General features: G+C 38.8%; 1 protein-coding gene across 1 annotated transcript in view; it reads left to right on the forward strand.

Moving 5' to 3' along the window:
- The window catches only part of KIF26B (kinesin family member 26B), a 155498-nt gene that overhangs the window by 131193 nt on the left and 9170 nt on the right, over window positions 1–15135 (forward strand). The window contains exons 11-12 of the mRNA XM_053458789.1: window positions 9205–9367; window positions 10665–14043. Of these exons, the coding sequence (XP_053314764.1) occupies window positions 9205–9367; window positions 10665–14043 (3542 nt within the window). The remainder of the gene's footprint in view (window positions 1–9204; window positions 9368–10664; window positions 14044–15135) is intronic.

Here is a 15135-nt window from a genome sequence, read left to right on the forward strand (position 1 = left end):
ACCCCGATTATAAGACGAGGGGTATTTTTCAGAGCATTTGCTCTGGAAAAAACCTCGTCTTATAATCGAGCAAATACGGTATATACACACAAATGTGTGTGTGTGTGTGTGTGCCAATGCTCCTCTGTAGGTCTTAATCTGGCACTGATCCTGTCCAAGATCCCAGATCAATTAAAATCCCATTACATTTGCATATACATGATCAATATACTAGAAAGGTTACATTAAATCTATATCATGTATATTTAAGGTGCACATTTTTAAGCAAAGTTTAGCATTGTACGAGAGGGTCTAAGGTAGCTTGCTACACGTATGGGCTTCCGGTACATTGCCTACTGCATAGCACTGGGTAGCGTGCAGGCCCCGGACCCGCCATCAGGCAACCCAGGCAAATGTTTACTGCCATTCTTCCAACAGATCCAGTCCTTCAGTGTGCAACCACCAGCTGGATACACAAGGTTGTGCGCTGCAAGAGTGTTAAGAGCATGGCATGCGGCCTTGTGTATCCAGGAGGCGGCTGTGTCTACATTATTTAGCGGCTGCTGACCTTAAAGTGCCAGGATAGATTTTAATCATCAGCCTGGCTCTGGTAGAGCATAGTATGTGTTTGGTCGGGTTTAAAATGCCATATAACTGGGATATTTGGCTTGCCCTGCAGATAGAAGGCTGCCAGCTCTCCAATGATAAACGCTATGTTTTCTGGCCAATGGATAACTGTGTAAGATTTCACAGTGACATGTTGGCTGATTTGCAGATAAATACGGACTGTGAAGTAAACATAGCTGGCTTCATGACCTCTTAAAAAATGGCCGTTCTACCTCCTCAACCTTCTACCGCAAGTTCAGCAGGAAGTGGTTACATTTAAAAAATCCTAAAAATTTGAACATTACATATTAGAGTTGGAACCACTGGGTGCTACATAGAGTTTAGTAAAACATTTTTGAGCCCAAATCTACCCATTAAAAGAAAACTATTTTCATAGATTGCATAGATTCTACCAATAATGTTTACTTCGTGGAAAAGCAGACTTGTAGTATATGCCTATATGCTTTAAGATGTAAATTTTAGCTTTAGAATAAAATATCTTACATCTTGCAGATACACATTTATGTTACAGTACCGTGTATACATTGATATTTAATGGACGCCTGCTGCAAGATTTTTAGTAAGCAAAACTACATGCAAAACCACGAGGAGTCCAGTTGCTAGGCAACACTTTTGTTTTTTAGTAAAAAAAAAATATTGGTTGTGCTTTATATTTGAATTAGTTGTAGCTTGGACCCAATAAAATAATTTATGCACACATAGATAACCAATTTTAACCTCTTCTGCCCTTACACCTAAGATAAGTTAATGGTTTCTATGGAAACCATTGTTGAGGTCCCAAAATTTTAAGTCTAGTGCAATTATATATATATATATATAAACGCAAGACATCCTGTAAGCCTCATGTTTACATTGAACGAGAGGCCCGGATTGTAGTACAGAGAATCTTTCTGATCAGCAGTTCCTTAAAGTGTCACATAGTAGTTTCAAAAAGAAATCAACGAACAGGTAGCCTAATAAGCCTGCTTGCTATTATGTCATCAGTAGTGGGGAAAAATGTGTGTCTGCTTGTTGGCAGTTAATCTGTACATGGATCAGTTGCCTGGCAAGAAAAAAATATGTTCTCTGCTATGATACAGAGGTTCAGACACTGTTCCATATCAAGTGCCCCCCCATATACCTGGTCCCAGTGGCATTCCGGGTTAGTGGTGCCTGGCTGCAGTATTTCTTTGGGCCCCTCATAACAAGCATACATACTAGCATACAAACTCTTTCTAACACTGTACACTCAAATACACACACACTCTTTCTCCTGCTCCTTCTCGCCATCTCCAAGGCGCCACTAACCCTAGGCTCACCCCTGACACCATATGCTGGCACACACACTCACGATGACACCATTCACTGACAACCACACACACGTGCTAACACCAAAAACTAACACCCACTCATGCTAACACCATACAATTACATACACTTAAACACTATACATTAACAGACTCACATGCTAAAACCACATGCTCATGCACATGGATGCTAACATCATACACTAACACACACACTCTAACACTACGTGAAAAAGATACTGCTTCACTTTAAGCATTTTTCATTTTCCTCTTAGATACATGCCCTACACCCATTGTGTGTGTTAATGTTGGGTATGCCTCTAATCATAATGCATTTAATAAAGAATTGATAAAATAGTGAAAACCTTAACACCATACGTTAATGTACACACATGGGGGTATACTAAAATGACGGGCAGGGGCATGCTAAAAATGAGAAAAGTTAAATATGCAAATGGTAAAAATGCCAAAAAGCTCCAGGTTTTTGGGAACGACGTAGCCCAAACATGTGGTTAACATGTAAAAAAATAAATTTCAGTTTATTTCCGGCATTTGCTAAAACAATTCAAAGTTGTTGTTTTTCTGGTTATATACATTTAATCTGACATACACAGCAGTACTTTTGTAACAACTATCATTGCTAATTGCTTTCATTTTCCCTGTGCCATCCATTAGTGGTCTGATACTCCCCCTTTCATCCCTATAGAGGCAAATGATCTAATATGACATTAACTTTTTTGAAATATATTATCATTAATAACAATATATGTGTCACTGTATAGGGCCTCCTTTTTGTTTCCGCGGTTGATATTCTTTGATGTTTTAGAATAAACTATGTGCTACAAAGTGGAGCAATTTTGATCTATAAATAAAGGACAAGACATAATAAGAATATATAATTTATAATCTTGTAGATGCAGTAAATGCCATCCTTATTTACTGGGGACTTTCCCCTGTTGACACTTAAAGCAGTCCTATACAGCTTTACGGGACAGCAAGATCACTGTATTTCATATTCTTTATTGGCTAGTCAACGTTCAAAATATATGTACAATTATTCATGTTTTATTACATTGCGACCGTTTCACTAAGATGACCGGGTAAAACCCAGGGGAGCAGAAAAACAGAGCAGATGTGTAGGGAGGATTCTGATAAATGCCTCTGTGAATATGGATTTAAAAAAAATATGAATTAAAAGGACACGTCCAGCTAAATGCTATATGCATTTAAGTACATATGTGGCTGGAGTGTACCTCTAAAGAACTCTAAAGAGATGGATGTTACTGTTAGAACATGAGACTTCTGCTCAATTAACTACATCACCAGCTGCCTCTACTAAAAGCGGGAAGTGCTTTGTTCACTTTCATTCTAGTACTAGCTGGTAGAAGTTTAGGCCAATTAAATGGATACTACCTGAACACTGATCCTTATCTGTGCAGTTAAATGATGAATGGAAGCCCATGCAAAAGTGACTCCAAAATGCATTAAAACAAAACAACTATTTTGGGGACAAGACTAATAGGCATCAAGGGACAGATAATTGTCTACACTAATGTACTTTTTGCAACCGTTAGAGCAGAAATACCGAGATACTTTTGAACTGTATTTTACCCTTGTGATTGATAATGATTCAGAGGACATTTGTAAATACTGAATAAGTGGACTGACATCTGATCACCCTGCATTTATTTCACATTTTGGATCCTGTATCTAAATAGTGTTGACCAATTAAAAAAGAATGAGTGATTGTTTTGAATGATATAGTGTGTTAATATGGCTCTGATATGGCTCTGATGGCACAAATTCTTCTAATATATTGTTTTTTAAGTTAGTCTCATTCAGAGAAAAGCTGGTCTTGTTCCAAACCACCACTGGCTCCCCGCCTCTAGTCCTGACCAACTCATGACTGCTGAATCTATCTTCAAAAATCCAGCAGCCCCTTAAACTGCAACATAAATGCAAGAAACAAATACAAATTTCAGAGAAACAGAACATGACAGCAAAATACGAACCATGTAAAAATCGTCCTTGGTCTCGTCTTAGATTCACAATAAGCATATGCCTATCCCTCAGGTTTTTGATTACAACCGCATGTTCTAACGTTTCTCTTTCTTTGAAATAATCGTCCCTCCTGTACATTATTAAATCTGTTTAAGTATTTAAATATTTCTGTCTTGAATGAATTACCTGCATAATTAGAGTCCTTAGGACGCTGAATTCACACGCATACTGTATATGCAACGCTGTAGTAGAGATGCTCTGTTACCTCTCAAATATGACTTCATTAGAGTTCAATTGGGCATTAGCAGAGATTTTGCATACAAATGAGTTTGTGCTCTGTTCATTAAAGTGCTATATTACGCATTGACAAACCTTCAGTCGGAGTATCCGGCAATAAATTCTCACCTGCTTCCCACATGGTTTAAGTTCAATTACGCAGAGACTTTCATCTCCGCAAACAAATGCAGATTAGTCCACGGTTCAGTTTGGAGGCTGAAGAGTAGTTTGCAATCACCAGTCACCCTATACAAATAAAAGCATTAGCCTCATAACAAACCTTATTTCTCTCGACCTGGGTAGACCCCTTTTTATGTTTTACATTCACATGGAGAATTACTGATTCCACTAAGTGATAGCTTCATTCTAAAGAGTCTTTTGGCGTTGAAGCAACGGAGACATGATGTTCTGTAAAGGCAAATACTGTTCATCTTCATATTTATTAAATAGTGGACCTTTAGGGAGAAACTGTAGTAGCTGGCCCTTTTTGGTCTGGCCCTGGGCATTATAATCCATAGGAAAATGCATTATATTTGACCATAATTAGTTACTTGGTCCTGGATATAAATATATGGTCAGGCAGGGATGTTTTGAAGACCTAAGCAGTTTTCTGACTTTAGTATCAGTGGTACTGGGTTTTTTCCTTATTTACATTGTGATGAAACTAAACAATAAATTATTGTCCCATCCATGTTTAAAGGTGCTATTAATGTCCATTGCTGAAGTTAACACTTTGCATAGTGGAAAACCACCTTTAACATGGTGAACATTTATGTTAGTCACAAATTCAACATTCTCTGTTACAAAATCCATTTTATGATTAATAATAACATATTGCAGCTCATGAAGTACAGTGCCTATGTTTTGTTCCCAGTCACTCAGCCTTCAGGGGCTGTATACAATGTACATTATATTTAACAACCTCTTATTGAGTTCAAGGATCCCTTGGGAATGAAGAAGAATGGCTTCCAGGTTCCATATACAACATTGTATATCGTACAAGTATTTCTCCCACGTTTCCTGATTTCTAATCTAATACTTTGCCCACTACTGATAACCCACCTTTCTCAGTTGTCGTACTTGCTTGTCAAATCATACTATCTTTTGCCCCAGGCTCTTCTTATGTTGTAGATAGACTATTAAAGTTGCGCATTCCTTTTGATCTAAACAGAATAAATTAACATTGGGGAACGCTTCACTAAACCTTAAGCAAATTAGTCACATTTTCATGTTTTCTGTACCGTTGGAGCAGCTGTCTTAACTTCCTGTTCACAGAAATTAGATGGATTCTGTTCCCTATAAAAGGTGCTGTCCACCTACTCTTCTGAATTTAACACCTCGGTAACTAAACGCAGCATTCCTAGTACTGTTAAAGATATCATTTTAAATCCATGCTAAATTTTGTCTAATTCATAATTATTACAGGGAACACTTGATTGGCATGTGATGGAAAAACATGCACTAATAGGTTGCTGCCATGAAAGCTGGAAAAGCTTCTTAAAATATGCCACAATTTTTGATGTTGTTCAACATTTACCAGTAAAAATAAAATAACAGATCTGCTAAGGTTTATTTGCATAATGTACTAAAATTATGGTTTAAGAGTTAAATGAAATGAACGTACGTATTACTGCGACTGTATGCTGTAATTACCTGTGTCATATTAAAATTCATTTGGAGGTCCCTTTCTTTGAGGAAACAGAACTTAAAATAACATGAAAAAGGTAGGCGCAGCCCTTAGAATCTAGTTGTAGAGATGTGGATAAAAGTAATTACTGACTGCCTCTTAAAATGCCCCAGAGGGTTTAATGTGAGATTCCTATTCATCACAAACCAGCATTATCCGATGTGTTGATTCAGATGTAGCATAAGACTCCTTATGACAAAATGGTTAAAAATGGCAGCTTGACCTCATTCACTTGACTATCACTCAGCTAGTTTGCATACCTGGGACCTCTTTGTGTTTGACACTGAGTCTTCGGGTGAAGCTTTGCTTTCCAAATTCCCTGTGTCACTTTCTACCTAAATTCTTCTTCTTCTATGGACAGGGGAACAGCATTCGGCCATGTCCACTCCACTACCCACTTTCTCCTCCATTCCCAGCCCAGGACACAGCAAAGGACAGAAAGAGATCTGAAGTAACAGTAATTTCAGGGAGATCCTGCAGGGCCCTCCAAGTGCTTACCCCTATGCGAGTGAAGCCTAGTCAGAGAATTTACTGGTTTTCCAGTGGGCCATCTTGCCTACTTCTGCAGATGCCCATGAATGGGAATGTCCTACCACAGTTCCTTAAGAGAGCTACAGTGCAAAAGAAACTACATGTGAAGGACATGTTTGATTAAGGGACTTTAGTTTAGTTTTTTGGGATGAGGGCTTTTCCAACACTTTATGACCAATTAATAACTACACTCATACTCATCAGCCATCCTGAGCTCCTTGAAAAGAGAGATATTATAGCATGAAGGACGTTTGGGAAGTATGATAAAGGGCAAACCTGTGTTTTTATTATATTATGCATATAAATAGAGCTACAGTGAAGTAAAGGATAAACTTAGTTATATAATTATTTTGGCATGTATGCATTGCATACACACCTCAAAGAACAAAGGCTTAATTAAAATATTAAAACACAATAGGCAATTCCATGTTCTCGGTTTCCTTAGACCATTAAAAAAACATGTTCTCATGTGTTCATGAGGCCATTATGTTAAAAGCTAATGATCTCTGGCCTTCGGGCTGCAAATGGTTGAAAACAGATGGTGTTAAAAGGCAGAGGGCATAGTATTTTAAATACATTTGGAAAAAAAGACATTAAGGACATTAATGTTCACATTTATTATTATAGATCTCTAGTCAATAAATGTATAGGGTTCTTTATTTTAATCCATTGCCACATTTATGCCCCTTTTAAAATGTATTTATACTTATAGTACATACATACGTACATCAGTATGATTAACACGAAAGTCAAGTTCTATGTTTCTCTGCCCTTTCCCATACTGTGATGCCTTTTCTTGACATTGTATATTCCCCTAAAGACTGCAAACTGGAAAACCATCCATTCCAGAATATAATCTTGTATATGAAATGAGAAAGGGTATTTGATGGTAAATTTACACACACGTGGGGAATAATGTGCAAATGATCCTTACTTTGATCACAACCCGGCTCAATTACAGACAGCTACGGTATAAGAGCTGGCACAAAAAGCACTGTTACAATTACACGCACTTACAGCGTCAGTTTACTGTTACTACAATAAATAAAGTACTTACCTGAAATAGAATCTGCAGCTCTGCTTTGACAATTCTTGACACTGATTGGCTGACTTTGGCTGCTTTGTGGTGGAGGACATTGTTGAGGGCAGGCAAAGGGGCAAATGCATGGGGGAATTCTGCAGAATGCATTTCCAAGGGGGGCATCATGAAAATGTAAAGGGACAGCACAGCTATCATATGCATTAACCCCTTCAGTCCCCTATAGACGGACAGTAATGACCATAACAAAGGCAGCAAGATGCCTCTTAGGACATATGTACACACGACTTGACTATTTTGCAGAGGCAGCCTGGACTCTGTCTCAGCATCGCTGACTTCCTGCCTACAGATTGGGAATAATGGTGCCGCTACATGGGGTAATATGTATAGGATAGATGTAGCCCTCTTGAACATAAAAACAACAGTACAGTCACCCTGGTACAAAACCAGAGGGCAGATCACCCTCTCGATGATCAAGCCCCCCCGGGTGTCCCGCTACACAATGGGCCAATTACATAGGAGATCGTTGATCCATCTTACTTATGTTATGGATGCTATATATATATATATACTTGTGCTGTGGACTTCATTAAAAGGTGCTGGGATATAATGTCATTTTATTGTACTTGGGATGCCGACTGCGGAGAGGGACGCTGAGGCTGTTGGCTTAAGGAAGACACAAAAGAAAATATGTCACTGGTACCCAGTGTAGGTTTATCACTAATAATGATGTTTTATGCATTTCTACAATGTAAAAAGAAGTCCCTACTTGTCCTAAACAAAATGATGTATATTTTTTGTGTGTTCATCAAATATAGAAAAGAGGAATTATGGCTTAACAAACATTGTAAAAAAATCCAGTCATTAGGGTATTAGGTACTGAAAGGGTTAAAGTGAACGTGATGTCTGGACGGTCCCTTTGAATGCCTGAACTTCCGTGTAACAGAATCATGAGCCGATCATGAGTGTGATTAGGAAAGCTAGGCTGCAGAGTGATCAGCAAGCAAAGATCTCAGAATGAAGGGAAGCAAATGTAGAAAAAAAGTCACGCAAACAATTTAGTATCACTTTAATAAATATTAATAAATAACATAAATAAATACTAAGAGAGAACCCTTGGTGATATCATAATGGGAAGTTCTGTCTAGATCTCTAGGGTATAGTATCTCTAGAACATTTAAATATGGAAAAAAGTTTTATATAATAAAAGTAAATAAATAAAAACTGACCCAGAAATAATTTTGCATTTGGCCTCACAAATCCTAGGAATGCCACTGCATGTTTCATTCTCAACTGTAGTTATGGCTAGTAAATTAAATAATTTTATTATTAAATTATGATTAAATAATCCCCTCATTATGAATTCCCACAATGCCATCCGTATTGCATTTACAAGATGTTTTGTTGTTATTATAATTTTGTTAAAATTATCTTAGGTACTTAATAGATAAATCTGAAGTAAATATTAAATAAAAGCACAAACTACCGAGATTCCCTAAGTTGGTTAATCATGTATCTTATATATATATATATATATATATATATAAATTTCCGAGGGGCCGGTACTATATGAGTTCATCTGGTCATATTACAGGTTAAATCCCATGAAGTATATGTTACTGACCTGTCTTATCCCATCACCAAACACAATATCAAGTCTGCAGTATGATACTGATTAACATGCCATTAGGGCAGAAAAAAAAAACTTCAGGCTTCTGAAGTCAGTACATGTGAAACATGGTTCACTAATGCAGCCTTAATTCATTTTGTTTCTGCAGAGAAAGCAAGCTTACAATGTTGCTCCGGGAGTCTTTGGGGAATATGAACTGCCGCACTACAATGATAGCTCACATTTCGGCTGCTGCGGGCAACTATGCTGAGACCTTGTCCACTATACAGATCGCATCCCGTGTGCTGAGGATGAAGAAGAAGAAGACCAAGGTAGGGGTTACTGTGAAGGAATAGACTCTTGGCAGTCAAGTGCTAGATTACACCGAGAGCTACAACTGATTGTTTGACTGAAGAAATAGGATCAAAGTGTACATGTGTTAGAAACTCTTTGTTTTGTATGAGATGAATGTGTTGGACGTCAGCAGGCAGTGTATGCTGCACTATAAGGGGAAGAAAATTTCTATTCACAGAGAATGCACTGGTGCTTTTTGATGTCTATAATAATACGTTATTGTTTATTAGATGAGGGGAGCAAATTTATATCACAAATAAAGGTAGATGATGATTACACGGAACAAGATGAGATCTGGTACAGAAAAACTGTAAATTTTCATTACTCCAGTAGTGCTTTCTACTTTTGTGTTTATACTGCTGAGAAATGTTTCCTCACATGAGTGAGGGTTAGAGCCTACAATTCTATTTTTTAACTTTACTTTGTATACTGCAATAGATATCTGAACTTTAACAGGACCGATGTATTGTGGGTACTGGGAATAAGAATGCACTTCGGGAAAGGCCTCCAGAACTGTAGCTGAAAAAGTTATAGTTTTATCTCTACTGCGAGGCATTGAAGAGAAAAGCCTTTAATACAAAGCCAAATGTTATCAATCAAAAGTATTGCTACTTACCAAAATAATTAGCCTTAATGGGGTGAGTTATTGAATTGAAACTATTGGGATAGAATTTTATCAATTCTTTTTATGCTCCTACTCAACCACCTAAATATCAAGATACTGGTCCATAAAGTGCATTTCTGCAGTAAATTCAGACAATGATATAGCAGTGGATTTCTTACAAAGCTGAGAACAGCGTGTAGGAATGAAAACTGAACACTTTCCAACTAAAACACCCCAGTAATTGATATTTGGATTATTAGATACCGGTCATGCTTATACCGCTTGAATGATCGTCTGTGACAATCCAAACAAATGTGGAAGTGCAAGATAAATAAAAATATCAACTTTAAAACCATGAAAATGAGAATTGCTAATATTAATACATAGCTGGACAAAAAATAAAAATTATATGCTGCAAGCAGATTTGTACGAAGTGTGAGTCACTCATACTGATTTTTAACTCAGTCTAAGGGATTATGAATGAACTTTGTCTGGATACAATTAACAACCAGCTGCAACCTGCCAGTCAATGATGTCATATCATTAACCTGACCTTGTATTTTAATACAAAAAAACAAAAAAAACCTTGTATTTTAATAAAATGCTCAATTCATAATTTTGATTTCTGTGGACCAATTTTTGCTTTTATTGGAATTACTTTTGTTTTTCAGTACACGTCAAGTTCATCTGGAGGAGAGAGCTCTTGTGAAGAAGGACGAATGCGAAGACCAACTCAGTTGAGACCATTTCATTCAAGGAATGTAGTTGACCCTGACTTTCCTCTTCTCAGCTTATCCAGTGACCCAGATTACTCATCGAGCAGTGAACAGTCATGTGATACAGTTATTTATGTTGGCCCTAATGGAACAGCTTTATCAGACAAAGAGCTGACTGATAATGAGGGGCCACCTGACTTTGTCCCCATAGTTCCAGTTTTACAGAAGACAAAGAATGAATCAAAACTGGAGGACTCAGTAGAGACTGTTGCTAACAAGCCAGAGAAGGATTGTCTGAAGTGTAATACTTTTGCTGAGCTGCAAGAGAGATTGGACTGCATTGATGGTAGTGAGGAAACAAATAGATTCCCATTTGAGGAGGTTCCGGTTCAGTATGGTGGTGACCAAACAACCAAAGCCTTATGTATTGCACCTGAATCTAACAACATTGCAGAATCCAGTAAAGAAGAAAATATTTCTGAGAATCAACATTCAGATAAGGAGACCAGAGAGGGTATGGCTGGCACATCATTTAAAATTCAAAGAAATCAGTCACCAGTACCTCCTGGGCATGTAACCAATACTTCTACCCCATCCTCTCCAAGGAGTGTTACTGGTAGCTGTGGAGCTCAAAATGGACCTTCCCAGTTAACCCAAAATAGCAGCTTACAAGGAAGCAGAGAAAGCCTTAATAGTTCTGGATTTGTGGAAGGAAAGCCAAGAGCAATGGGATCTCCAAGGCTAGGAATAGCCAGTCTTTCTAAAACCTCAGAATACAAGCCGCCGGGTTCCCCCTCTCAGAGGTGTAAGGTCTACACACAGAAGGGAGTGCTACCTTGTTCAGCACCTCCACAAACTGGAAATAAAGACTCTGGATCACTTAATGCTGATTCTCTTCCCCAACCAGAAATCCGGACCCCTCCCGTAGGAATGAGCCCTCAGATCATGAAGAAGACACTATCAAATTCAAGTAGCATTTCTGCAGAAGCCACAATTCTCGACCAGCAGCCAAATAATTCAGTGGAATCTAAAAAGGAGGTTCTTAGTACCACCATGGTCACTGTACAGCAGCCTCTAGAGCTCAATGGAGAGGATGAGTTGGTCTTTACTCTGGTTGAAGAGTTAACAATAAGCGGAGTTCTCGATAATGGCCGCCCTACTAGCATCATAAGTTTTAACAGTGATTGCTCTGTGCAGGCTTTGGCTTCAGGGTCTAGACCAGTCAGTATTATCAGTAGCATTAGCGAGGATCTTGAGACCTATTCAAACCCTCCACCTGTTTCAGAAGTCAGCATAACACAGTTCCTGCCTCTTCCAAAGGTCGGTATGGATGAAAAATGCCAGGAAGGCAGTAGCAGGCGTTCTTCCATCAGTTCCTGGTTAAGTGAAATGAGCACAGGAAGTGATGGTGAACAGTCTTGTCACAGCTTCATTGCCCAGGCTTGTTATGGACATGGTGAAGCGTTGGCTGACCCACCACTTTCTGAGTTTACAACCACATTACAGAACATTAGTGTGATGTGTACTAACAATACTCAGAAATTGGGAATGGACAAATTGTTGGCCCACCCAGAAATGGCTAATGAAAGCCAAAGCAATGTTTCTCCCATAAAGAGCTGTAAAATATCATCTTTAGGGAAAACCACAGTCACTATATCAAATACCTCAAGTCTGAATGGCTGTGAAAACTACATCCCTTTAAAGACAAATATTACTGTTTATCCTTGCATCGCAGTGAGTCCTTTTAAAACCCAGGAGTCCAAAGAATGCCTGCCAGACATAGACCTAACTGATAAAATCCCACCATCTGTAGATGACAAAGATGCCAATGATTGTAAAATTGAAAACGTATATGCAGATCCATGGCTTAAACGTGAAGATGATGTGAAAAGGGACAGTACTAGTTCTGGTAATGGGCAAGTGCCTATGCTCTCTAGTAGTGTACCAGAGCATGATGTGAACAAAAAGCAGAGCATGACAGATAGATTTAGCAGTAGCAGTGGTGAAGGGAGTATCTCACCATTATCCGACAACCTTAAAAGGATAGTGGATGGTTGTGAAATGGCATTAACTTCACATAGCCCCACACATTTAAGTGATTACTCCAGAAGAGGCAGCCTCCAGAAGTTATTAGAAAAGTCTTGCAAGCTAGATGAACAGGACAATATGAATTATAACACTGATAACAACATTATTGGTTCTGCTCAGCAGGCTTCCAAATCTACATTAGAGAGAAGAGTGGCCTCACCTAAGCATTGTGTTCTCACAAAGCCTAAAGGAACTCCACCATTGCCACCAGTCAGGAAATCAAGCCTGGATCACAGAAATAGAGCTAGCCCTCAGCACAGTTCAAGCAGCCCATCTAAAAATTCACTGTCTTCATTACCTAGTCTTCCAGATGAACTTAGTGGAAAGGTAATGGGATTCAACATGGACACTAGAAGCAATAGCAGTAGTAAGTTGTTCAGTGCCAAACTTGAACAGTTAGCTAGTAGAACTAATTCACTTGGAAGATCTAATGGAAGTCATTATGAATGCTTATCTTTAGAACGTGCAGGAAGCCTATCCTCAGTCAGCTCTAAAATGATTCTTGGTAAAGACAGCACTTTGCCAAGATCTGGGAGAAGTGTAAATCGAAGCTCCATGTCATCTCCAACCAACTCTTCATTATCTGCAGGTGCTTCACCTAAATCCAGCCCCTCAAAGATATCTGCAGTAAGTAAGCTTCTCCTTGCTAGCCCTAAAGCTCGTAGCCTCTCAGCCTCTACAACTAAAACCTTAAGCTTCTCCACCAAGTCTCTTCCACAGTCTGTAGGGAGAAGCTCAAGCTTACCTCCTAATGGAAAAAACATGTCTTGGTCCACCCAGTCTCTCAGCAGAAACCGAGGATCAGGACTTGCTTCTAAACTCCCACTAAGGGCTGTAAATGGGAGAATTTCAGAATTGCTCCAGGGAAGTACAAGTAGCAGGGGTGTGCATTCACATGGAAATTCAGACTTAGATGAACATGGCAACATCCATGGAGAAGAGAAACCTGTTGTGCACACTTTGCCCTCACCATATAGCAAAATCACCCCACCTCGAAAGCCTCACCGATGCAGTAGTGGACATGGCAGTGACAACAGCAGTGTGCTTAGTGGAGAGCTACCCCCAGCTATGGGAAAAACAGCACTTTTTTACCACAGTGGTGGAAGCAGTGGCTACGAGAGCATGATGAGGGACAGTGAGGCCACAGGAAGTGGCTCCTCTGCTCAAGACTCTATGAGTGAGAACAGCAGTTCCATCAGTGGAAGATGCAGAAGCCTTAAAACATCAAAGAAGCGGTCCAATACAGGTACAGTATGTCTCTATGTAAATCTGTGCATCCATGAATATACAGTGCTTTGCCTTCATAGACATTTCCTAGCTTTCAAAAAAACATTCCCATTTCCAAATACAATACACAGCAACAACTAACCCCTTAGTTAGTTAAAGATGTCTACTCTGTGTCCACACATTAAATGCCCAACTCTACTAAATCTAGGTTAGTGACTGTTTTTGTAAGATGTCCTACATACAAGTCTAAGTCTCAACTCACATTGCTGTTACAATCTTGTTTCTATTCTAGTTTGTTTCTAGAAATGGGATATGTAATCACAAATTGAACATACAATGATAAGGGTAACAATACCATGTATACCAGTGGAGGGTGAATACAAATTAAACTAAAATACAACAATAATCTCACTCCCCCATCTATTCCTTTGCTGTAAATTTGATTGCTGTTGACATCATTGTGAGCAGCATTGATCAGAACAGCAGATGTGAAGCATAACATTGTAGCTGCATACTATAGTATATCAGCAATCAATATCACAGCACGGGGGTATAAGAAATATGGCATTGGATGAAATGAAGCAATAAAATTGATCATGTAGTCTCTGCAGTATTGTAGGCAGACACAGAATTATTTAACATGGGGCAATTATTTTTCAAATATAAAAGCCAATTCAGTCTTCTATTGGGAATCTGTACATTTAGATGATTTAAAGAGTGCAAAGTAAAACTGAAGCTGAAAGTGAGCTTGTTGCAAAAAGGAACACAACTAACAGACATTGCAGACACAATGGCAGTGTTCATGACTTCATACTTGCCTGAAAAACAATATGGTTGCTTCACATAGCGTTGTTTTGGCAATTTTGGCAAGCTACTTGTAGGGCAGTATAAGCCAAGTCTGCCCCAGGCCACAGAGGATGAAAAGGATGAACCCGCTGAAAAAAAAGGTGGACAGGCCACATAAATGGACAGTCTGATGCCCCCAACAGCCTCACTATTCATTAATGTACTTTTTAGATGCATTTTAAGTTTCTTAGAAACCTTCTAAATTGGGGAAGAGCACTAGCTGGCACCAGAAGTGCTTAAAGGTACACCCCAATCCTCATATCCT

This window comes from Spea bombifrons, chromosome 3 (assembly GCF_027358695.1).
Source record: "Spea bombifrons isolate aSpeBom1 chromosome 3, aSpeBom1.2.pri, whole genome shotgun sequence".
NCBI classification, from domain to species: Eukaryota; Metazoa; Chordata; class Amphibia; order Anura; family Pelobatidae; genus Spea; species Spea bombifrons.